The sequence below is a fragment of the Pristiophorus japonicus genome, chromosome 15, assembly GCF_044704955.1.
Source record: "Pristiophorus japonicus isolate sPriJap1 chromosome 15, sPriJap1.hap1, whole genome shotgun sequence".
In the NCBI taxonomy this organism is placed as follows: Eukaryota; Metazoa; Chordata; class Chondrichthyes; family Pristiophoridae; genus Pristiophorus; species Pristiophorus japonicus.
In genome coordinates, this window is record NC_091991.1 from 150,808,895 (window position 1) to 150,834,047 (window position 25,153).

Genomic DNA, 25,153 nt, shown 5'->3' on the forward strand with positions numbered 1-25,153 from the left:
AAATAAATGTTGCTATCTAATTATCTAATTTTTGTGTTTGTCCAGTGTGACGCAATTTGTATTCTAGTCCGTTGGATACAGTCATTGTGGAATTGGAGTTGCGTTGTAGCATTCTTCTTGCATTACAGTAGCTAATTAAAATCATAAATCCAAATGAAAGGTAATTTCATGGTGACATAAATGTACAGTTTTCTGTCATTGCAATCTAATGCACTTTTTAATGATTAATGTGAGCAAATGTGAGGTCATCCACTTTGGACCAAAAAAGGATAGAATAGGATATTTTATAAATGGTGAAAAGATCAAAACAAAGGATGTCCAAAGAGGCTTTGGGGGGGAGAGGGATGTTCAGGTACGTAGATCATTAAAATATTATGAACAGGTACAGAAAATAATTGAAAAGGGTAATGGAATGCTAGCCTTTGTATCCAGAGTACAATGGGGTAGAAGTTATGCTGCAGCTGTAAAAAAAAAAACCCTGGTTAGACCACAGCTGGAGTACTGTGAGCAGTTCTGGACACCGCACCTTAGGAAGAATGTATTGGCCTTGGAGGGAGTGTAGCGTAGATTTACCAGACTGATACCCGGACTTCAAGGGGCCTTTAGGGAAGAGTAACCATACTATGATTAAATGTTATATTCAGTTTGAAAGTGATTTAGTTAAATCTGAAAAAGGGTTTTAAATCTAAACAAAGCAAACTACGTAGATGTGAGGGGCGAGTTGGCTAAGGTAGATTGGGAAACGACATTAAAAAGTATGACGGTAGACAAGCAATGGCTAGCATTGAAAGAATTAATACATAATTTACAACAAACATACATTCCTTTTAAGGCATAAAAACCCCACAGGAAAAGTGGTCCAACCCTGGCAAACAAGAAAAGTTAAAGATAGTATTAGATCAAAGGAAGAGGCTTATAATGTTGCCAAAAAGAGCAGTAAGCCTGAGGCCTGAGAGGATTTTAGAATTCAGCAAAGGAGGACCAAGAAATTGATAAAGAAAGGGAAAATAGAATATGAGAGTAAACTAGCGAGAGACATAAAAACAAATGGTAAAAGCTTCTATAGGTTTGTAAAAAGAAAAAGATTAGCGAAAGTAAATGTGGGTCCCTTACAGGCTGGGACAGGAGAAATTATAATGGGGAATAAGGAAATGGCAGACAAATTAAACAAATACTGTGTGTCTGTCTTCACAGAAGATACAAAAAACTTCCTGGAAATACTAGAGAACCAAGGGTCTAGCGAGAAAGAGGAACTGAAAGAAATTAGTATTAGCAAAAAAAATAATACTGGAGAAATTAATGGAACTGAAAGCCGATAAATCTCCTCGACCTGATAGCCTACATCTTAGGGTTTTGAAAGAGATGGCAATAGAGATAGTGGATGCATTGGTTGACATCTTCAAAAATTCCATAGATTCTAGAACAGTTCCCACTGATGGATGGTAGCTAATGTAATCCCTCTATTTAAGAAAAGAGGGAGAGAGAAAACGGGGAACTACAGACCAGTTATCCTGACATCAGTTGCAGGGAAAATGCTAGAATCTATTATTAAGGATGTGGTGACAGGGCACTTAGAAAATCATAATAGGATCCAGCAGAGTCAACACAGATTTATGAAAGGGAACTCATGTTTGATAAATCCGTTAAGGAGTTTTTTGAGGTTGTAACTAGCAGAATAGATAAGGGACAAGCAGTGGATGTGGTGTATTTGCATTTTCAGAAGGTATTCAATAAGGTGCCACACAAGAGGTTATTAAAACAAATTAGGGCTTATGGGATTGGGGGTAATATACTGGCATTGATTGAGGATTGGTTAACGGACAGAAAACGTAGGAATAAACGAGTCATTTTCGGGTTGGCAGGCTGTAACTAGTGAGGTGTTGCAAGGATCGGTGCTTGGGCCCCAGCTATTCACAATCACTGGGCTCATTTTTGGCATAGTGCCAGAGTTACGCCCGTTTTTCTAGGCCAGAACTACTCCAAAAATAAATGTGCCAAGTTTCCCCGCTGTATTTTTCAAAATTGGCGCCAGGCAGCCTGTCCAGTAGCTTCAGGGGGTGGAGCCTACTGTCTGCGCCGAGAAAATGATGACATCACTTCCACGATTGCGCAAAAAAAAGGACGTTTTTGAAGTGATTCCTATGGATGCGAATGCACAGTACAGCTCTCAGTCAGCAATCGGCCATTTTTAAAGAGCCATTTGTGTATGTGAGAACATTGAGTGCTGTATGAGAACTTTAGTTATCATTGGACAAATCAGAGCTCCAATACAAGATGCAACGCGGCACCAGGACCAAGAATTCTTACAGGATGAAGTGGAGGTATTAGTTACTGTGATTGAGGGCAGATGGCAGGAACTAGACACCAGCAGAGGTCACATAAAAGTACCACCCAAAGAAATGAAGAAATGCTGTAACCAACTTGCAGAAGAATACTGTGCAATGGTGACCACCCCGATGTCTGGAGGCCAGTGCAAAAAGAAGTGGCAGGACCTTGGTCAAGTAGTTAGTGTAAGTAATATTGGAATTGCAATTGTAAATGTGACCATCTGTATATCTCTCACTCAGCAGAAAGACACCCTCTTTAAAAAGTTATATTTTCATCTTTGCAGAGGAAGGTGGCACACAGCAAATGAAAAAGAACTCGAACAGAAGGAGGCCCAGCAAATCTGCACCCACTGACACCCTTGGAAGAGAGGGTCGCTGCTTTGATGGGTCCTACCTGGAGAAAAGCAACCACCACTGCACAAGCTGGGCCCACATTCGAGGGAGAGGGTAAGTCCTGCAAATTCCACAGTCTGGCTTTGCTAAATGTTAAGTACTGCACGGGCTAGCTATGCTTCGGTTCATAGGAATGTCTCCGTCAGCTACGCTTCGGTTGATGCAATGTGCTATCATTCATCATGTGCCTACTCATGCCACCCTGCCCCCTCCTCTGCTGCTAGCCATTTGTCTGTTCTGTTATATTTTGCAGAACTTGAAGCCAACCCTGTCGATGCAGAAGAAGATTCAGACGAGGGCGAGACTGAAGAAGAGAACAACTTCCAATCGCACCTTCCAGACCAAGAGCATGTGGGGTGATGGGGAGGGGATGGGTGAAGTCCTCACTTTGGAGGCGATTGAGGTGCCAGCCCCTTCCCTGACTAGTGGTTTGAGTGTTGGTGGGACACCCTCAAAGCCTCCTTGATAAAGTGCAACATCCCCACTGATACCTGGGAGTCCCTGGCCAAAGACCGCCCTAAGTGGAGGAAGAGCATCCGGGAGGGCGCTGAGCACCTTGATTCTCGGCGCCGAGTGCATGCAGAAAACAAGCGCAGACAGCGTAAAGAGCATGCGGCAAACCAGACTCCTCAACAACCCTTTCCTTCAACGACTGTCCCACTTGTGACAGAGACTGTAATTCCCGAATTGGACTGTACAGTCAGTCACCTGACAACTCACTTTTAAAGTGGAAGCAAGTCTTTCTCAATTTCGAGGGACAGCCTATGATGATGATGGTGAGACATTCCATAGTTTCCCACCGTCAGAGGCTGGGGATTCCAGTGGGGTGCAGCGAGGCACACCCAGGGCCCCACCGTCCGACGCTGCAGGTCCCAGTGGTGGGGTGCAGTGAGGCTGTGGGTCCTACTGGGATGCTTCGAGCCGCACCCAGGGTGAGGAGGAGAAGGAGAGCTTGACTGCGCTCTCCTGAGGTGCAGGATCTAACAGATGTGGTTCACATGATGGCAATGAGTGCAAAGAGTATTGACCGAACGCGATCACTCCTGGACACCCATCGTGGGGTGGGTGATGAGGTGTCGGGAGAAGTAACAACACTTGCGAGTAATGGAAACACTGTCCGGGAACATGGGTGAGGGAATATCTCAGTCAGCTGAAACCTTTTGGTGCACATGTTGCAGGTAGCTGATGTGCTGTCAGTGAACATGAGGGAGGGAATGTTGCAGGTAGTTGAGACACTGTCAGGGCACGAGGGAGGGAATTTTGGAGTTAGCTGTTGCAATAAGGGAAGATGCCCAGACCCCGCACCATTGACAGAACCATCTGCCACTCCCACTCCAATCCCCAGACCAGCCTCTGAAGAGCTCCAAGCCGGGCCCTCCACATCAACAGGTGCGCATTACCCGAGATGTTAGAAAGAATAAGCTTGGTACCAACCCGAGAAACACTGCACCACCTCCTGCGAGCAGGGGTGGTGGAGTCACCAAGACCAATTGCGGCAGGTGGTCTTAGCATAAGGTGGAGGAGAGATGGGTGCAGCCTTTCTTTGCTGTTGTTGTTGTTATTATTGTTACTGTTGTAATTTGTTCTCAAATTAAAAGTTTTTTGTAAGTTACGTAAATTTACAAGTTTAAAAGTTAGTAAGTGATCTTAAAGTTTGTAAGTGATCTTAAGTGAAAACTTTAAACTTTGATACAAGAATATGTTTATTAAAGTTAAGTACAAACAAATATTAAACTTTTGAATAAAATATATTAAATTATAACTGAATCGTTTACATTATTTGTTCCATTATTAACACAACACAACACAACATTACAGAACAGGTCCAAACAGTAAACATGGTCCATGTGGAATAGTTGCCGCTGAGCCTTCAGGCAGCAAAGCGTTCACAAATGAGCTGCTGGCGCAAGGCTTGAGCAATCGTTAAAGGGGCATCACGTTCCGCCCTCCTCCGCCATCGTGCTCTGGGTTCAGATAGTTGCATGGCTTCCTCGTCCCCGTCGTCCTTCTTGTCATCTGTATCTTCCTCATCATTGTCACCTCAGGTGTGTCTTCTACCATCTGCTGCTGTGTCATATGCAGCATGCAGTACACAACAGTGAACTGACCGACAATCTCGGAGTATAGCAAGTAGCCTCCAGAATGGTCCAGGCATCGAAAACATTGTTTCAAGATGCCAATGGTCCTCTCTATTATGCTGCGTGTCGCAATGTGCGACATGTTGTATTCCCGGACAGGGTTACGCGTAGGGGGGTCATGAGCCAGGTGGTGAGGCCATACGCTTTATCTCCCAGTAGCCAGCTCTGCCCTTCTGGCTGCTGCTGAAACATGGCAGATGCAATGCTCTTGCGTAGGATGAACGCATCATGGGTGCTCCCAGGGTATCTTGCAACAACTGACATGATGCGATGCATGTCGTCACACACGAGCTGCATATTACTGGAGTGGAAGACTTAGAATTTTCTTTTTGGCTGTTCCGAGGGATCTGGGTATCCTTGTACACAAATCACTGAACGTTAACATGCATATACAGCAAGCAATTAAGAAAGAAAATGGTATGTTGGCCTTTAATATAAGAGGATTTGAGTATAAGAGTAAAGACGTCTTACTACAATTATATAGGGTCCTGGTGAGACCGCACGTGGAGTATTGTGTACAGTTTTGGTTTCCTTAACCTAAGGAAGGATATACTTGCCATAGAGGGAGTGCAACAAAGGTTCACCAGACTGATTCCTGGGATGGGGTGGGGTGGGGGATTGTCCTATAATGAGACATTGAATAGACGAGGCCTACATTTTCCAGAGTTTAGAAGAATGAGAGGTGATCTCACTGAAGCATACAAAATTCTTACAGGGCTTGAAAGGGTAGATGCAGGGAGGATGTTTTCCCTGGCTGGGGGGTCTAGAACCAGGAGTCAAAGTCGCAGAATAAGGGGTCGGCCATTTAGTACTGAGATGAGGAGAAACATCTTCACTCAAAGGGTGGTGAATCTTTGGAATTCTCTACCACAGAGGGCTGTGGAGGCTCAGTCTTTGACGATATTCAAGATGGAGATTGATAGATTTTTGAATATTAAGGGAATCAAGGGATATGGCGACAGTGCAGGAAAGTGTTGAGATAGAATATCAGCCTTGATTTTATTGAATGGTGGAGCAGGCTCGAGGGGCCGAATGGCCTACTCCTGCTCCTAATTCTTATGCTCTTATAATTAATAATATTTATTATGTATTTCAAAAGTTAAAAAATTGTCTGGGAGAATTTTTATTGAGCTCCCCGTAATCGTAGTTCAGGCTTTTTCTCTCTAAATTTTGTTACTAGATTTGAATAAATTAATAAATTGTTAATGAGATGAGTGCAAAGTAGTGTGCTTCTCTTTATGCAAAACACATTTTCAACAATTTCTATACAGCATATATACAAAATGTATTCTAGTTTAAAATTAATTTAAAAAAAATGCTGTTCCATAATAATTGAGCTGTTTGGGACACCTTCATGACATTTACACTGACTAGACTTGTCATGGAATTTGACTAATGAGGTAGCTTGATGTAGTGCAGACAAATTAACATTTGGAAAGGTCATAAATCTGCACTGTGCAGTGCTCTCACTAGCATTTCAGTAAAGCACAGTGGTGGGTATGTGAAATTATAATGCTACATCCATTTGATCTATGAGAAACAGTAGTAGTATAGATTTTTATCTTTCGAAACTTGGGTTGCGTGTGGAGAGAGCATTTTGAGCTGTATGTTACGCAAGTAAAAATTGGGGTTGGGTTACAAGTTACAAGCACTTTTGTGCATTTTCTCGTGTGTCTGCCGACATACATTGCGTAGTATCACAAGTCAATGGATTTTCCTTGTCATTTTCAACTTTCAGCCCATATCATTTCTTGCTGTTGCCTACATCACAATGCAGCAATAAATAAATTACTTACTGTTTTTTTTACTATCAATCTTTTGGATAAAAGCAGAAGAAAATAAAAATCTACAACTACTTTTTGAAGAAAATTGTTTAAAATGGAGAGAGCTAGTTCAAGTCAGACTCACAGTTTGAAAAGTAGTCACTGAATTACTCTTTGAATTAATCTTGAATCTACAAATTTCAGGTTGAGCTGTTTGCTTCTTGTAAATTAACTTGAATTTCACAGATAAGTGATTTTATTTATACTCTTTGAAACCATTCACTGAATAAAGGAGTTGTGACAAATTAATGGGGTCGTGCCTTCATTTGTTGACCGATGCTTTAGATTAATTTGTTTGAAAATTAGTTTTTCCTCCAGTCATTTGTGCTTTCTAAAATTGCTTGACTAAATGCTTTTATTGCTCCAGAAAATGCTAATGTGATGTCAGAATAATTGTTCTACCAGTCTGAAGCTGTTACTACTTGAAGGATTTTTCAGAGGGCAAGATTTTGATTTTAATCCATTTCTCCTGCTAAAACTGCCTTCAGCTGTGTGCCTGTAATCATTCTGAACATCACCAGCTTGCACTTCATGGCAAATTTGACGAGGAACTGGCTGTTCCGGATTCTTGTGGTCCGTTTGCACTACAAGGTATAGTTGGGCAGACTTTCAGTGCCTCATCCAAGTGGCCATTCTCCATGTGTGAGCCTATGCAGGAAGTGTGGATCCTGGAGGATAACATATCTAACCCCGCCAATCATCACCCAAACTGCATGCCCTTGTCAGCAAAGGTCATTCAACAGCAATCAGAAATGATTTTCCCTCCAGAGGTACAAAGGTCAATAGCATCCCAACAGCATTACAAGCTGAGGTCAGTTAGCTCTTCACTGACCAGAGCTCCAACTTTGGATCTTCTGAAATAGACACATAGAAAATAGGTGCAGGTATAGGCCATTCGGCCCTTCGAGCCTGCACCGCCATTCAATGAGTTCATGGCTGAACATGCAACTTCAGTACCCCATTCCTGCTTTCTTGCCATACCCCTTGATCCCCTAGTAGTAAGGACTACATCTAACTCCTTTTTGAATATATTTAGTGAATTAGCCTCCACAACTTTCTGTGGTAGAGAATTCCACAGGTTCACCACTCTCTGGGTGAAGAAGTTTCTCCTCATCTCGGTCCTAAATGGCTTACCCCTTATCCTTAGACTGTGACCCCTGGTTCTGGACTTCACCAACATTGGGAACATTCTTCCTGCATCTAACCTGTCTAAACCCGTCAGAATTTTAAACGTTTCTATGAGATCCCCTCTCATTCTTCTGAACTCCAGTGAATACAAGCCCAGTTGATCCAGTCTTTCTTGATATGTCAGTCCCGCCATCCCGGGAATCAGTCTGGTGAACCTTCACTGCACTCCCTCAATAGCAAGAATGTCCTTCCTCAAGTTAGGAGACCAAAACTGTACACTACTCCAGGTGTGGCCTCACCAAGGCCCTGTACAACTGTAGTAACACCTCCCTGCCCCTGTACTCAAATCCCCTCGCTATGAAGGCCAACATGCCATTTGCTTTCTTAACCACCTGCTGTACCTGCATGCCAACCTTCAATGACTGATGTACCATGACACCCAGGTCTTGTTGCACCTCCCCTTTTCCTAATCTGTCACCATTCAGACAATAGTCTGTCTCTCTGTTTTTACCACCAAAGTGGATAACTTCACATTTATCCACATTATACTTCATCTGTCGTGCATTTGCCCACTCACCTAACCTATCCAAGTCACTCTGCAGCTTCATTACATCCTCCTCGCAGCTCACACTGCCACCCAACTTAGTGTCATCCGCAAATTTGGAGATACTACATTTAATCCCCTCGTCTAAATCATTAATGTACAATGTAAACAGCTGGGGCCCCAGCACAGAACCTTGCGGTACCCCACTAGGCGCTGCCTGCCATTCTGAAAAGTACCCATTTACTCCTACTCTTTGCTTCCTGTCTGCCATCCAGTTCTCAATCCACGTCAGCACACTACCCCCAATCCCATGTGCTTTAACTTTGCACATTCATCTTTTGTGTGGGACCTTGTCGAAAGCCTTCTGAAAGTCCAAATACACCACATCAACTGGTTCTCCCTGGTCCACTCTACTGGAAACATCCTCAAAAATGTATTGTTTAATAATATAACATGCAAGACCTTTATCCTTGACTGTCTATTAGGAGAGCCCAGTTAAGAAATTGTTTTTCCTTAGACTAAATATTAGTTCACATGATAAAAATAAATTAGAAGCATAATTTTGTATTTCTGTGCTATGATATTTTGATTTCTTTAAATTATTTCCACATCTGTCCAAATACATTACACTCAAATCTTATTTCTCAAAGGAATAGAGCAATAAAAAAAATCCTCTTGGAACTGGTTGAATGTCAGGTTTCCTATTGCTGAATGTCATAGATAAAATCGTGAAAATTAGTAAACCTTTCATATTTTTTTCTGCGAATAAAGCACCAGCAGTACTTATGTATGTGTATGTGTATAAGTTCTTCAAAATGTTCAATCCATAATACATGGATTTCCATCAGAGGTTGTTCTCTGAAGCCTCTTGTCCTCTTTAAAATTATTAATTATTTATTTTCCTTCCAAAATATGTTGATAGCATTTAAGCCTTTAATTATCTTTTACCTGTATTGCTTAATCCCAGAATCTGTTACAACTATGAATAATTAAAAAGCAACTAATGATTATGACCATTTCCAAGTGATTATTCACATGTATTACCAAAGGTCACCCATGCAACAGTTGGTTCCATAGCCAGACAGGATAATGAATCTGCCTGTTGTTCCAGTTGGGACTTGAGTTTTGCAAATTATTCCTGTGCTTAACTGCTTTCTGAGGATATTTTAACTTGAAAATACAACTGAAAAAATGTTTACTTCAAAGTTGAGCCGTGACAATGATTGGGCATTTCTAACCTGCAACTTCAAGAAGACAGTCAAACTTGATTATCGAGAGGAAGTAAATGATGAAACAAGGTTTCTGTAGGTTAACATGTGGATGGAGCAATTAAAAGCTTTTCCCCTTAATCCAATCAGTTGTGTGATTTCCATATTAATTTCTAAAAATACTGGTTATTACATTACAGTGCTTTGTACAGGGCTAATTCAGAAAGCGAAAGAGATTATGCAGCTCATTCACTATTCCATGATGGAATGAATTAAGTGTGAAAATTTAAATTGCATACCAGGCAAATGAGATCTTGCTTATAATTGAATACCATGCATATGGTAAAAAGGATATATACCTCACCTTTGTAATCAAGGTTTTGAAACATTGGAGTTTAAATAGGCAACATCTGTTAATGATGATCATTAAAAATAGATTGTATTCATTAGAAATAATTTTGAAATTTAAACTACTGTAAAAATGCTCTCATTGTTGCATTCTTGCTATCTCACATTTGAGGGCAGTAGAGAACCATAGTGCTGTGAGAAGATTAAAAGTGAAGGTTAGCTATCCAGCTGTGCAATTTGACAATCTCCAGTACTATTTATCTGTTATTATAAAATGCATCACTTAAAATAGATGTATGAAATGCATGTCAACAGCCAGTTCCCAAACTCAGCTGTGCTTCCATGTGGAGGCACCAGGCCTGGTAGCCAGTTATAGAACCTATGGAATGGGAGACTATCTGCAGAAAAAAGCTGTGGGGGCAAAATTGACCCTTTGGGAAAGGCCCATTTGGAGCGCTAGTTTTTATTGCCTGGGTGCGGCGGCCAGAGATTCTGCGGGCAAAAACGAGTTTGTGCCATGCCCCATACTTTTCATCCGGTGGGGGCACACATGACGTCATCGCCGCGTGCGCCGACCCTTTATCACCCCACGCTAATCCCTTTGCGCCCTGCGGGGGAAATTTCCCTGTGGGACGTGAAGTTGGCGTGGGGCAGTGCCAATGACAGCTGCGCGGAGCTGCCTTAGCTGGGGCGCCCCGGCCGCCCTTAAAGGGGAGGGCCTTGCTCTGCAGTCAACATTTTTTTTGTTGGGACGACTTTGCAGTTGGACGGACAGTGGTGGCCGCTGGTTCGGCCGGACTACCAATGTGCAGCCGCATCCTCCCTGGTGGTCTAATGGGCACCACAAAAGTGGTTGCAGAGTTCGCAGCGGCCCTCCCCTTTAAAAGGGGAGGGATGTTGTGACTCATCAGCGTGATGTGGCATGTCCGCGTAGCGCTGAGCATTGCGCGCCGCCTCCGCCCCCGCCCAGCAACGCCCCGCGGAAATCACTCCTGTCTCCGATACTGTCCCGCAACTTTTTCTCTTTCTAAGTGCCCAATTCAGCAAGATTTAGTACCCCATCTCGCCGGACGCTAAATCTTCACTTAATTCAAATTGTGTGCCCCAAACGTGGCGCAGGGCAATTTAGCCCCCTCACTCTTGCAATGGCAGTTGCTATTATTTTATTTTTTTTCTTGCATGCTTTTACTTTTAGGGTCTCGAGGAAGGGATATCCCAGATCACCTCTAAAAGTAAGGATTGCAATCAATCCTTTGTGTGGAACTTCCCTATGGAGATCACATTCAAGAGCACCAACCCATTTGGCTGTAAGTTTGTCTCTTGTTAATGCAGCAAAATCTTTATTTTCAAACAAAAAAATTCATAACTTTTAAATCTTTAAATTGACAACCATGAAAATGTTACTTCCTCATTTTGTGAAATAGGAATGTCTTCAATAAGTGATACATTTTTTGTACATATTAGTTGTATTTTGAAGTCTTTACAGGCTGTGTACCTGTGGTTGTCTTTCTTTTCTAAAGGGCCACAGATAGTAATAAGTGTGTATGGAGCGGATCTGTTTGGAAATGATGTGGTCCGTGGCTATGGAGGTATTCATGTTCCTATAACTCCTGGAAGGTATGTTTTCCCCAAGTGTATGGTTAGCATTACAATAATTTTGAAAGCTTTGCAGACCCAGTGAAGCAATATCTTGAAGTTAATTTTAAGACTGTAATGAGGTCTAGAGTGAAGTGGTTCTTTCAGAACCCGACTTGGCATCCATGAGCTGGTTAATGATGAGTAGGTGTAGCTTGATGGCACTATTGATGACTCTTTCCATCACTCACTGATGATTAGGAGGAGGCTGACAGGCGAGGTTAGATTTATCCCGTTTTTAGTGAATAGGACATACCTGAGCAATATCTACCAGTGCCATAGCTATACTGGAACAGCTTGGCTAGTAGAGTAGTTAGCTCTGGTGCACAGGTCTTCAGCACAATAGGTAGATGTTGTCAAGACCCAAAGCCTTTGCTATGTCCAATGCATTCAACTGTTTTTTTTAAACTTGAACTGTTATGTAAATAAGGTATTCCTTTGTTGGTGGAGAGTTCCTCTTCATTACAAATTACTTGCAATTTTTTTAATTGCTAGAAAAAATTTGCAAATGAGCTAATCGGCTGCAAGAAATGTGCCTATAATTAATTGTGACAATGTGAATATAAGCAGCAGTATTGCTGTATGGTTTCTACTGCTCACTATCAGAACTAGGCATTAAATCTCCTTTAATCTCATGCAAAGGACCGTTACAATTTGTTATTTAGTTGATATTCATGGAATGATACAGATGTTACATTTTTTATAATTTTTTTAAATGAAATATTTATAGGTGCATCAGCCGTTTACTTCAGAAACTTGCTTTTTTTGCAGGCATAGGCGAACCATTCCAATGTTTGTCCCAGAGTCTTCATCTAGACTGCAAAAAGTTACAAGGTAATTACACTTTTGGATAGTCAAGTTATTTTGAATAAAACATTAAACTAATGATGGGTATTCAGAAAACTTGCAGAACTATAAAATGTGAAACGTAAAAATATATGAATCTAAGAATTAGGAACACGGGTAGGCCATTTAGTCCTTCAAGCCTGCTCCACCATTGAATAAGATCATGGCTGATCTTCTATCACAACTTCAACTTCCCGCACTCTCCCCATATCCCTTGATTCCCTTAGTATCCAAAAATGTATCGATCCCTGTCTTGAATATACTCAATGACTGAGCATTCACAATTCTCTGGGGTAGCGAATTCCAAAGATTCACCATGCTCTGAGTGAAAAAATGTCTCCTCCTCTCAGTCCTAAATGGCTGCCCTCTTATTCTGAAACTGTGACCCCTAATTCTAGACTCCCCAGCTGGGGAAACAACCTCCCAACATCTACCCTGTCACATCCTTAAGAATTTTTAAGTGTTTCATTGAGGTCATCTCTCAATTGTCTAAACTCTAGAGAACATAGCCCTTGTCTACTTAATCCCTCCTCATTGGACAATCCCCTCATCACTGGAATCAGTCTAGTAAACCTACACTAGCAAAATACTGCGGATGCTGGAATCTGAAATGAAAACAGAAAATGCTAGAAATCTCAGTGGGTCAGACAGCATCTGTGGAAAGAGAAACCGAGTTAATGTTTCAGGTCAATGACCCATTGTCAGAACTGGCGAATGTTTGAAATGAACAGAATCTTAAGGAGCACTGAAAGGGAGAGGGAAGGAAAGAACAAAAGGGATGGTCTGTGATAGGGTAGAAGACAGGAGACATTAGAGAGCAAAGGGATGATGGGCTGACTTGAGATGGTAATGGCAGAAGTTAGAAAAAGATTAGTCTAGATAGGGTGTGAATGGTGTAAACCTACGTTGCATACTCTAAGGCAAATATATTCTTCCTTTGGCAAGGAGACCAAAACTGTACACAGTACTCCAGATGTGGTCTCACCAAGGTCCTTTTTAATTGTAGTAAGACTTCTTCAGGCCTCTTAACACAGAAAAATGGCGGCCACGCTGCGGAGTGCAATGGCTGCTGACTTTTCGTGTAATGGCCGCCATTATCAAAATTCCGCTCCTGCGGTATCCTGGTGGTGACCCCCCCCACTGCTCTGCTTTAAATGCGTCATCACAGTGCACACAGCCGATGTACCCCCCCCCCCCCAACCGATGCAAAATTCCGCCGTGAAAATCTTTGGCTCACAGGGCGGTGCCAAAACAAGCCCTTTCGCGGTGGGGTGGTGAGACAATGGCAGTGCGGCTCCCCTTAAAGGGGAGGATCTACTGCCGCTGCCGCCATTTTTTTTGTCGAATGACTGCCATGTCAGCCCGATAGTTATGCCCTCGGGTTCGGTCAGGCCGCCACAGACAGCTTGGCACCCCCTCTTGCGTGCCAGGCTTTTGGCCCGGCCGAAACACTTCCTGGTGGCCCAGTGGACCAGTTAAAACATCACGGAGGCTCTCCTCTTTAAGTGAAGGGGAGAGCTGTGGTGACATGATACTATGATGACGCATTGTGGCGGTCACTACACTCCCCCCTTCCCCCCCCCCACAACTTCGTCCCTCTGGTGCTCTGATGTACTCACTGCCCCAACTTACGCCCCCATTATGAGCAACTTCCGGTCCGCCTGAAAAAAACAAAGATCAGAATTTCGCTCGAGGCCACATCAACCACCACGCTGGTAAAAACCATAGAAACGAGGTGCACGCGCCCCGTTTCGGGCAGGGGAGCAATTTTGGTCCCCTTTCATTTTATACTCTAATCCCTTTGTAATAGAGGGTAAGATACCATTTGCTTTCCGAATTGCTTGCTGTACCTGCATGTTAACGTTCTGCAATTCGACAAGGACACCCAGGTCCCACTGACTACCAACATTTCCCAGTCTCTCACCATTTAAAAAATATTATTTTCTATTTTTCCTACCAAAGTGGATAACTTCACAATTCTCCACATTATATTCCATCTGCCACATCCTATATTAATTACTTAGATGAAGGGACCGAGTATAATGTAGTCAAGTTTGCTGATGATACAAAGATGGGTGGGAAAGCAAATTGTGAGGAGGACACAAAACATCTGCAAAGGGATATAGACAGGCGAAGTGAATGGGCAAAAATTTGGCAGATGGAGTATAATGTGAGAAAATGTGAGGTTATCCACTTTGGCAGAAATAATAGAAAAGCAAATTATAATTTAATTAGAGAAAAATTGCAAAGTGCTGCAGTACAGAGGGAACTGGGGTCCTTCTGCATGAAACACAAAAAGTTAGTATGCAGGTACAGCAAGTAATTAGGAAGGCAAATGGAATGTTGGCCTTTATTGCAAGGGGGATAGAGTATAAAAGCAGAGAAATCCTGCTACAACTGTACAGGGTATTGGTAAGGCTACACCTGGAGTACTGCGTACAGTTTTGGTCTCCGTATTTAAGGAAGGATATACTTGCATTGGAGGCTGTTCAGAGAAGGTTCACTAGGTTGATTCCAGAGATGAGGGAGTTGACTTATGAGAATAGGTTGGACTTATACACATTGGAGTTCAGAAGAATAAGAGATGATCTTATTGAAACTTATAAGATAATGAAGGGGCTCAACAAGGTGGTGGATGCAAGAGGATATTTCCACTCATAGGTGAAACTAAAACCAGTGCCCAAATTTCCCCAGTCGCTTAGAGTGGTATAGTTAGACGTGGTGCGCCGACTTCGTGGTGGAGAAAATGCGCCGAAAACTTACCGGGATAATTTGGCCGCTCCTGGATCCCTGTGGTCCTGTGGCGTGGTGCTGCGAAACCTGTGGGGGGCGGAGCTTGGGTCGCGCTTGCTCAGTGTAGCTGGCAGGGGGGCGGGGCTTGGGCCCAGCATGTCTTCGAGGGCCGGAAGGGGGATGCAAGTCCATTTGTGCGTGCATGCGCACTGAAGCGCATGCGCAATGGGCCAGGAACCTTGGCAATTGGCCATTTAAAGGGAGAGTGTCCTCAGTGCATCAGCAGCATTGGCAGTGGGCCATATTGGAAGGTAAGATGTTAATAATTGGGTGGCTGAGGGAGTGAGAAGGAGTGCTGTATAGGTGCATGCAAGGTGTGAACTGTGTTTTTTCAACATTACCTGAGTGTGAATCCGATATACCAATGACTCAAGAGCATGCAACAAGAACGAAGAACTTCTTGCATGAGGAAGTGGAGAAATTAGTCACTGTCATTGAGGACAGATGGCAGGAGCTGGATATCAGTAAGAGTGGTCCCACAAAAATTCCACCCAAAGAAATGAGGAGACGCTGCAACCTAGTTGCAGAAGAATTCTCCGCAGGGGGGAATACCGCAAGAACTAGAAGCCAGTGTAAAAGGAAATGGCAGGACGTTGGTCAAGTAGTGAGTGTAAGTATTATCTTGAGTTTTAAATGGAATTGCAATTGTTACTGTGATCATCTGTATATGTCCCATCCATCAGAAGCTCACCATGTGGCAAACATTATATTTTCATCTTTGCAGAAGAAACTGGCCAACAACAAAAGAGAGAGAACTAGAACAGGAGGAGGGCTGCCAAATCTGCACCAATTATCACCACTGGAACAGAGGGTCGCTGCCTTGCTGAGTCGAACCTGTAGAAAAAGAATCAGCTCTGCACAAGCTGGGCCCACACACGAGGGTGAGGGTCAATGATGAAAATGCATCATCGCCCTTCAGATCAATCTGCTGACTGGCCTGCTACGCGTGAGACTACTCATGTAAGATTTCTAAATCTCTCTGGGCTTACATTTGACAGTGAGACGATTCTTTCAAAACAATTGGCACAGTTTATTAAAAACATACACACATGCACATTATCAACAGTGATCAGTTATCTTATAACAGAGCTACAATGAGATTATAATAACAAGCAATTACTTCCCTTTGGCTGGCTGGTTTGACACACAACTTGCTGTTTTAGCTGGTCTTCAGGGATGTCTCGTACTGTGTGTCCAAGAGAGAGAAAGAAAAGTTGTTGCAGGGTCCTTTATACTCCTAAAGTTCATTGTTCCTCAGGGCACTTCCTTATTGGCGCTCCTCACATATGTGGCTGTTTGGACTAGCCCACCCACCTCTTGATTAGATTATGCTAAAAGGACTTTCCAATTAAGACAAAGGACAAAAACCATGTACCATCAGTGGGGGCTTTCATTTTGTTTCGACACAAAAAGGTCTTTCCGTATAATCTACACTTTTAACATTTATATATACACAGAATCAATTTTAATCATTAATAAACACTTTTATTCTTACAAACACCCCGCCTTGAGGGAAATATCCTTATTGACCCCTCATATTGAGAGGGAGAGAAAGAAAAGTGGATGGCCTGACTTGGTCCCCACCTCAAGGTGTAGGCCACATGGGGATTTATTATAGTCCAATCACATCTCCAGGGGAGTCTCTCCCCTTCCCGTATCTTCAGTGCACCGTTGCTTCTCCAAGCAGTGATGATTGATGATGTTTGTGAGTCATGCTGCAGCTCCCGCTTCTCCATCTTCCCTTGGTTTTGGTCTTGGCCAGTGTCGTCCTGACAATCGTGAGGATCCGTAACATAGTCTGTGAGAAACAAGATCAGTGCAGTATTTACTCTTTGGCAGTTTTTAACTGATTAATGTGAAACCACTTCGTGTACTTAACACCCTTCTTCCCCGGTAACTGAATCAAATAAACCACGGGGTTCAATCGGTCTATAATCTTATGCGGTCCCCACTACCCGGGCTGAAAGGCAGCTTCTTTTTCCCATAATTTGGAATCATTACTGAGTCTCCCACCTCGTATTCAAAGGGACGTACTTTCTTGTCAAAGTACTTTCTAATTTGTCTTTTTGACTTCCCCAATTTGGTGGCCACAAATTGATTGATCTGATCGGTGTGATCTACCACTTGTTCCAGCCACTTGGAATTACATGTTTTCATTGTCAGGGGACTCATCCCTGTTAGTGTTAGCTGGCCTGGTGTTCTCATGAGCCTCCCCGTCATGGCCTGATATGGGGAGGCCCCTGTTGTTCTGTGAGGTGTGGACCTCATTGCCATTAAGCACATTGGCAGCATGTTAGCCCATTGTGTGGGGTGGTCTGCGCACAATTTTTTTAACATTAACTTGAGGGTCCTGTTCCCCCTTTCGACCCCTCCGGACAACTGGGGGTGGTGAGCAATATGTAGTTTGTGTTTTATCCACAACATTTCCTGCAGGTGGGTAAAAATTTTACCAGTAAAGTGTGAACCTTGATCGCTGCCCACCTACAAAACACATGATTCAATAGTGTTTTGGCTGCTGTGATTGCAGTGTTGGAGTGGCAGGGGAATGCTTTGATCCATTTAGTGAATTGATCCACCACCACTAGGGCATGCTGAAAATTGCCTTGCGCCTGTGGAAGTGGCCCAATGAAGTCTATCTGGAGGTGAATCCATGACCCTTGAGGTGGGGGTGCACTTTGAAGCAAGGCTCGGTTGCGTTGCAGGCACGGTAGGGATCGTGCCACGTATTGGTTGATTGTTTCCCGCATGGAAGGCCACTATGGATGCTACCTTGTAGAAGGTTACCAGGGCTGATTAGTGTGGGGTGGGAGTGAAGGAGGGAAATCAGTTCCTGACCCACCTCTGGTGGAACACACACCACCGGGCAGGCGATTGGCTTTCTTTTGAACATCAGCAACTGCTCATCTGAGTCAGGGCTAGTGGTTAGTATAGTATTGGGAGCCCAGGCTGTTGGTTTAGGAAGGGGTCTGCCTTCCTTGTGCCAGGCGCTTACAACAGTATATGACCAGTATTGCTGCTGCAGGGATTTTACATCTAGGTGATCTGTTGGGGAGACCTTGCTAACTACCCTATCTCCCCATCAATCGCAGCATCCTTGTCTGCTCTGGAATTTCCCTCACTATGTGGACCCCCTTTTCTACGGGCTGCTACCTTTCCTATGAAGCAGGGCTGGGATTACTGTTTAAGGTATGACTAGAGCAGGCCTGACCAGGGCCTTACCGTCTATCGTACAATAGTCATTTTTGTGGTATCGGGGCAAGGAGAGCATGGTGTTTATAGCATAGGCACTATTGGACCAAATATTCACGGGTCTATCTGAGATTTCCTTTACAGCAGTTAGAAATGTGGCGATTTCTGCATTTTGTGAAGACTGTTGTATCTTCGCTGGATGGTTCTTTTTGGCAATACCACAGCATATCCGGTGTGAGGGGATCCTTCAATGTGATATGAGGATCCATCGATGTAGACATCTGGGGCACCCTGTATGGGCTCTTTCTGCACAGGGTGGGTCTCAAAGTTAATCAGGGGTAACGGACATTCATGCGGGTCCCCCTCATAGATCAGAAATTGTGGCAGCAAGGTGGTGGGTTTGGAAATGGCATCAATGTCTCTTCCCATAAATTCCAATATCCATTTGCTGAGGCGCTGCGAGGAAACTAGCGAATCTCCAGGTTTCATCAGTAGTTTCAGAGGTGTGTGTCCGCTGTGCAGGATTGTAGCCTGTAATCCAGCAATAAAAGTAAAGTGACATACCGGCCAGTAGGTGGCGCTCGCATGCATTTTACATCTTTTGTGCCCCCTGCAAAATTCGAGACGAGTATGCAATAGGCTGTCGTCGATCAGCTCGCATTTGGCACAGAACTGCAGTGAGGCTTTGCTCTGTGGCCCCGACCTCCAAATGGAAGGGCTGCATGGGGTCAGGAGGGATCAGACATGCGGCCTGTATCACTGCAGTTTTTAATTTAGCCACAGACTGGGTGTGGGTATCAGTCCATGCCGGGTGTATGTCATCACCCTGCAGTTTTATTAAATCATACAGGGGCTTTGCACACTCTGCAAAGCCTGGGATAAAGTTCCTTTGGTACCCCACCAAGCCCAAGAATGATCGTAGGGCTGTTTTCGAAATGGGTAATGGCAGTCGCTGTATTATCTCCACCTTGTGAGAGTCGGGGGACGATCCCTTTGGAGAAATGGACACTCCTAGAAAGGTGACCCGTTCTTTTACTAATTGAGCCTTACGGGGATTCACCTTTAGTCCCGCCTGAGCCAACAATGTCAAAAGTTTGTGCAAAAGGGACATTCTCCTCCATGCTGTCGGTTGCCAGCGGTAGGTCGTCTACGTACTGCAGCAAGCAGGTAGGGCAGGAAAAGTCTTTTAAAATTGCAGCCATTCTTTTGTGGAATATTGTGGGGGCATTGTGGAACCCCTGAGGCAAGCATGTCCAGCTGTAGCTCTGGTCCTCAAATGTGAATGCAAATTTGTACTGGTCTTCCCCTTTAACAGGGATACTCCAGAATCTATTGGCGATGTTGAGGGTTGAGAAGTACTTGGAACTAGCAGGAATTTGAGATAATATGGTAGGAATTTCTCTTACTACTGGTGAGCAAGCTGGTGTTACAGAAATTAACTTTCTGTAATCAATAGTCAGTCGCCAGCTGCTATCAGGCTTTTTAACCGGCCATGCGGGTGAATTGGTCATGAAAGTGCCTGTCCTAAGAACTCCCTGCTCGACTAGGGGATTTTATGGTGTTTCGACTGTAAGGGTGACTCTCCCTTGGGATGAGGTACTGTTTAGTGAATGAGTGGGGTGGGTCCCTCAATAGATTCCTCGCCTGCCATTTTTCCACAGTCATGCTTGCGTGTGGCAAACACCGCTAGGTGTTCCCAAATTAATTTCGCCACAGCTTAATTTTTGCTCCCTGGAGTGTCATACTCAGATGGCTTTTTAATAGCAAAAACCGAGTGAACATCTGAAATTTTTATCACTCCTGCCTTATCTCCCAATCCCATCCAAATACAGTCCTGATTATAATCTATCACCGTGCCATACTGACCCACACATCAGTCCCTAAAATTCCCCTTCCGTCGGGGGTGGTCATCAGCATAGGTGCTGGGACCTTACAGGTGAGGTCTCCCAACTGAAGTTCAGTGGCCTTCCCTGTATACGCGGTGGTTGTATCACCATTAAACCCTTTAAGGGTCATACTACCCTTGCCCGCCGCTGCATGGCGTCCAAGGTATGGGGTGTGGATGATGGTAACGGCTGAGCCAGTATCGATGAGCATAAACTGCTGCCAGCCCCTTTTAAGACAACAAGAACTACTGGTCTCCCGCTACCATCACGTCGGAACCCCACTTCCGACCAATCTTTGGGGGCCGAACCCTATCATAGGGTCAATCCTGGAATGGGTCTCTCTAATGAGTGTGCATTGTCGATTACGTGCACCGGTAAATAATTGTGGCAATTTGGGTTTGTATAAGGATTATCAATTTATCCAATCTTTGATCTGTCCCAGAGGGCTTGGATTCATCCCTTGGGAGGTATCTATGCGTTGCATCATGGTTCGGTGCTGGTCTGGGTTTGCTGCAGTCTTTTGCTAGGTGGCCTACCTTACAATTAAAGCACTGTCCCTTATAAAGGGGTAGTTTCAAGATCCCTCCACCATTGACACTGGTTTATTTGCAGTGGGTGGTGACTGGGTGGCAGTGTGAGCTGTGAGGAGGATGCTAAGAGACTGCAGGGTGACTTTGACAGGTTAGGTGAGTGGGTAAATGCAAAGCAGATGCAATATAATGTGGATAAATGTGAGGTTATCCACGTTGGTGGCAAAAACAGGAAGGTAGATTATTATCTGAATGGTGACAGATTAGTAAAAGGGGAGGTGCAACGAGACCTGGGTGTCATGGTACATCAGTCATTGAAGATAGACATACAGATACAACAGGCAGTAAAGAAAGCAAATGTCATATTGGCCTTCATAGCGAGAGGATTTGAGTATAGGAGCAGGGAGGTCTTACTGCAGTTGTACAGGGCCTTGGTGAGACCACACCTTGAATATTGTGTACAGTTTTGGTCTTCTAATCTGAGGAAGGACATTCTTGCTATTGAGGGAGTGCAGCGAAGGTTCACCAGACTGATTCCCGGGATGGCAGGACTGACATATGAAGAAAGATTGGATCGACTAGGCTTATATTCACTGGAATTTAGGGGATCTCATAGAAACATATAAAATTCTGATGGGATTGGACAGGTTAGATGCAGGAAAAATGTTCCCGATGTTGGGAAAGTCCAGAACCAGGGGTCACAGTCTAAGGATGAGGCGTAAGCCATCTAGGACCGAGATGAGGAGAAACTTTTTCACCCAGAGAATTGTGAACCTATGGAATTCTCTTCCACAAAAAGTTGTTGCGTCCAGTTCGTTGGATATATTCAAAAGGGAGTTAGATGTGGCCCTTACGGCTAAAGGGATCAGGGGGTATGGAGAGAAGGCATGAGTGGGGTACTGAAGTTGCATGATCAGCCATGATCATATTGAATGGTGGTGCAGGCTCGAAGGGCCGAATGGCCTGCGCCTATTTTCTATGTTTTCCCTTTAATTGGTCTTTTACCATCTCCCAGGCTATTTAAGCATTGGTCTCTAGATCGGTCCACTGATTGGTGGGCCTCATGGCTATTCCCAGGGTGGTTTTAACTAAAGGGTGGAGTTGGGTCAGGAACATCGATTTAAATTGTTCCTGATTCTTTCCTATTTGCGGGTGACTGGTTCTATATACGTTGGTAGATATTGTACAGGCGATTACTGAAAGCTCTAGGGGTCTCTTCTGGGCGCTGCTTAGTCTGATTAAGCAGAGCCACTAAGTTCAAGTTTCGGATCTCTAAATGGTTTAGGATCTCGGTCATGAGTACATCGGCTGCTGCGGCAGCCTGGAGGACTGCTTCTGGCAGATTATCTTTTCGGGAAATGGAACACACTAAGAAGAGGACTCGTGTTAAGTCTCTCTCTTCCAACTCTGGGTGACCCCTCCTGAAATTTGCCCACCTCCTATTAACTTCCAGTGGGTCGTCCCCATCATTAATGGGCCCCAACTCGTGGCTACACGCCGTGGCGTCAGCACCAGATATGGGCCGTGAGTCGGTATAGTTATTGGTGATGTTGCCGTCCGCATTACGTCGTGAAGAAGCAGTTACTACGGCTACGATTGGCTCGTGTCTCCAAGGTATCCCATTCTACACCACTCTCCTGGGGATTATACTGACTTCCTTCCTCTTCCCAATCTGTTTCCCCCTTTTCCCCTTCTGCTGTCTCTTTTATGGCTCCCCGTGTTACTGCGGATAACCAGGGCCTGGTGCTTCCCTAACTTACTTTTTAGCCTCGCTATTTCTAGTTGGCACTGGGAGTGATCTGCCTCCCTATGTGGCTTCTTAATGACTTCTCTTAATGCACCCCTCGCATCTTCTATCTCTTGCTGGAGTCTCAAGTTTTCCAATTTATATTTTTTTAAACTCTAATTCGTTTTCATTTGCTTCAACAATGGCTGCGGTGGCATTTAAGGCTTTGTTGCTGTAGCAGTGAAGCTGCCTGTTCGGCCCCTCTTTCTAATTGCTTAATACTGTGGTTTAAGTGGCCAATTTCTTGTCTTAAATGCTGTATTTCTCCCTCTTTTAACTGCTTCACAAGTTGGAGGCCTTCTTCCATTTGTTGTTTTATACCTTCAATCTCTTTCTTTTAACTGAATCTCTCTTACTTGCAATTCTTTCAAATCTTGTATCACTTTGGCGTCTTGCCTCATTAATTCCTCATCTCTCCTAGCAAAATAAAAAGCGCTAAACGCCACGAGACTATTTGCCCGTTTTGATCTCAGCTCTCCCCTATCTACCCTCTCCAGGATAATTTTCACCATCTCCCCAAATGACGCAGGTCTACCATTGTGCTGTGCCTGTGCCCTTAACTCTTCTGTATCGGGAGCTTTTGGACAACCTCTCCTGATAAACTAGCTCAACATTACTTTTTATTGTTGGCTTTCTGTCCATGACCGATCCCTTCATCCTGTGTTTTTTGAATATAACTACTGGTGGGTCTTCACTTAAACAGTTCCAACCCACCCCACTTAAACAGTTACAACTATCAAGACAACTGTTCCCCTAAGACGCAACTCCCAAGCCGTTTAATTGTTTCAATTATAATCCCAACATAGGTTAGAATCGCAACTCCCGAGATTTCCAGTTGCCCGCATTCTCCACCAATTTTGTAAGATTTCTAAATCTCTCTGGGCTTACATTTGACAGATGATTCTTTCAAAACAATTGGCACAGTTTATTAAAAAGACACACACATGCACATTATCAACAATGATCAGTTATCTTATAAAACAGAGCTACAATGAGGTTATAATAACAAGCAATTACTTCCCTTTGGCTGGCTGCTTTGACACACAACTTGCTGTTTTAGCTGGTCTTCAGGATGTCTCGTGCCGTGTGTCCGAGAGAGAGAGAAAAGTTGCTGCAGGGTCCTTTATACTCCTAAAGTTCATTATTCCTCAGGGCACTTCCTTATTGGTTCTCCTCACATATGTGGCTGTTTGGACTAGCCCACCCACCTCTTGATTAGATTATGCTAAAATGTCTTTCCAATTAAGACAAAGGACAAACGCTGTGTGGCATCTGTGGGGGCTTTCATTTTGTTTCGACACAAAAAGGTCTTTTCGTATAATCGACGCTTTTAACATTTATACATAAACAGAATCTAATTTTAATCATTAATAAACACTTTTATTCTTACACTCATTCTAGCCATCCTGCCCCCTTCTTTCCTGCTAACCATTTGACTGATCTGTTGCATTTTGCAGAACAAGATGATAATCCTGAAGATCAACAAGAAGATCCAGATGCGTCCACTCCAGACCAAGGCGGGGGGGTGGGGGGGGGGGGAGGAGGGGTCCATGGATCTGTGTTCACGGGAGAATGTTGATCGTGATATGGATCAATCCATGGTACAGGGCATCACTTTGCCAGACACCTCCATGAGCTCTGCCATGACATTCCTTGGTTTCACGCCTTCCGAGGTTGCGGGTCCCAGTGACAGTGGTGGAATGCAGGTTGGAACACCCAGTACCCCACTATCCCAGCCTGTGTCTCGCACTGGAAGGGTGCCGCTAGGCAGACCCACAGTGAGGAGAAGGAGATGCAGCCTTCATCAGCCTATATCAGGTTATGTCATTGGGTGAGGAGACCAATGGCCTTACCCGATCACTCGTGGCCACTGTCAGTGGGGTCCGTGATGAGGTTGCGATACTGTCCGGAGAAATATCAGCACTGAGACGGGAACTGAAGGTGGGCATGTCAGAGGGAGCTAGCTGCTGCAATGAGGGCACACAGGCCTGACAGTCAAATGCCACTCCCACTGCAATCCCCACACCAGCCTCTGTTGAGACCCAAGCCGGGTCCCCAGCCTCCCACCACCATCACTGCCCCTATGAGGAAGTGCACATTCCCCGATATGTGGGTGAGAGATGGGTGCAGCCTTTCTTTGCTGTAGATGTTGTGGAAGTGTATTGTAAACTTTCCAATAAAAGATTTTTTGCATTACAACTGAATCAATCATGTTCCATTATCACCACACAACATTTAGGAACAACTGTAAAATAAAAAACATCCCTCACCCCTACAGTCACGCGTGCCTGCCGGCCCTAGCCCTGGCCGAAGGGCTAGCCTGTGCGTTCTGCAGTCGGCAAGGCAGGACTGCTCCATTTTCAGTAGCTGACTTATCTTTCATTTATTTTTTAAGAAGTTGTGCTGAAGTTGTTTTGATGCTGTGAAGGTGTTTAGTGCTTTAGAATCCTCTAAATGCCCCCCCCCCCCCCCCCCCCCCATATCCCATCTCTGCCTACCTATGCTGATTTCTTAAATGTAGGTAAGATTTTTCTGTGCCTACAAAAGTGGCCACATACACTAGCCTAAGTTAGTTTGGA

General features: G+C 44.1%; 1 protein-coding gene across 2 annotated transcripts in view; it reads left to right on the forward strand.

Moving 5' to 3' along the window:
* Positions 1-25,153, forward strand: part of b9d1 (B9 protein domain 1) — a 36,697-nt gene that overhangs the window by 1,190 nt on the left and 10,354 nt on the right. Inside the window, exons 3-7 of one of the 2 annotated variants that reach the window (XR_011596830.1) lie at positions 11,105-11,216; positions 11,430-11,526; positions 12,316-12,378; positions 15,908-16,143; positions 24,032-24,097. Coding sequence is in view for 1 of the 2 variants with exons in the window: in XM_070901104.1 (XP_070757205.1) it covers positions 11,105-11,216; positions 11,430-11,526; positions 12,316-12,378 (272 nt within the window). In the remaining variant the exon portion in view is untranslated. Of the gene's footprint in view, positions 1-11,104; positions 11,217-11,429; positions 11,527-12,315; positions 12,379-15,907; positions 16,144-24,031; positions 24,098-25,153 lie in introns of those variants that run through there. The other variant, XM_070901104.1, reaches the window with a different exon arrangement.